The sequence below is a fragment of the Perkinsus marinus genome (assembly GCF_000006405.1).
Source record: "Perkinsus marinus ATCC 50983 genomic scaffold scf_1104296958024, whole genome shotgun sequence".
In the NCBI taxonomy this organism is placed as follows: domain Eukaryota; phylum Perkinsozoa; order Perkinsida; family Perkinsidae; genus Perkinsus; species Perkinsus marinus.
Window position 1 is genome coordinate 1 of NW_003206952.1, and position 974 is coordinate 974.

The 974-nt window shown below is 50.5% G+C and overlaps 1 protein-coding gene across 1 annotated transcript; it reads left to right on the forward strand.

The window, feature by feature from the left end:
* Nucleotides 1-182: 182 nt before the first annotated feature.
* Pmar_PMAR012733 (thermitase, putative) lies at nt 183-878 on the forward strand (the record flags this gene model as incomplete). The annotated part of the gene is made up of 1 exon (XM_002774669.1): nt 183-878. One exon carries the CDS (start codon nt 183-185, stop codon nt 876-878), a length of 696 nt encoding a protein of 231 aa, XP_002774715.1.
* Nucleotides 879-974: the final 96 nt, after the last annotated feature.

Here is a 974-nt window from a genome sequence, read left to right on the forward strand (position 1 = left end):
TCTCTGTACCGGAGGCTTGGGGTATCCTCGACTCTATTGCCGAGAGAACACCTGTGACCATCGCAGTTATTGACGACGGAATCGAGGCCGCTCATCCTGACTTGAAGGGTACCGTCATCAAGGGCTACAACGTCGTTGATAAGAACGATGATACCAGTCCTCGAGGACATCATGGAACCAGCATGGCTGGCATCATTGGTGCTATCAGAAATAACATGATCGGTTTGGCGGGCATTCTGGACAGTGTGCGCATACTGCCCATATTCGACGGTGAAGCTCCGAGTTTTCCCGCAATGGCGGATGCTTTCACCTACCTGATCAATGAGAGGAAAGATGATGTGAAAGTTATTCTCATGACGGAAGGTTCCGATTCAGAGAGTTCCAAAGCCGTTACCGACAAGATTCAGGAAGCAAATGCAGCTGGCATGCTCGTTGTCGTCACGGCAGGGAATAAGCACCGCGATTTGGACATAAATCCAGACTTCCCTTGTTCCTTCGGCCGTTCACCCGCTGATGGAGTGTTATGTGTGGCTGCAACGTATGGTCCCAACATGCAGCTTACGGATGGAAGCAATTTCGGTTCAGCTGTTGACATTGCCGCTCCAGGTAACGGAATAGTTACAACTGATCTCAAAGGGAAGTATGCCACAGGTAAGGGCACTTCGCATGCCGCCGCTATTGTAGCAGGTATAGCTGGGATGCTCTACAGCCTTGAACCTTCTCTGAAGGCTAAGCTGACCCCTGCTTACATCAAAAGTATCATCAAGGATACGGCCACCCAAGGTGTCAAGGACAGTAAAGGGGTAGAGACCCTTACCTTCGGCCGCGTGAATGCTGCGGCGGCTGTCAAGAAGATACTTGGGAGAAAGAAGGTTTAATTTTTCGCCCTGACTCCGTCTCATGATGATGGAGTCAATGACACCGAGTCATTGCCAACTTTGTTCCGTGAACTCTCGTCTAGCTCGATGGTCTCT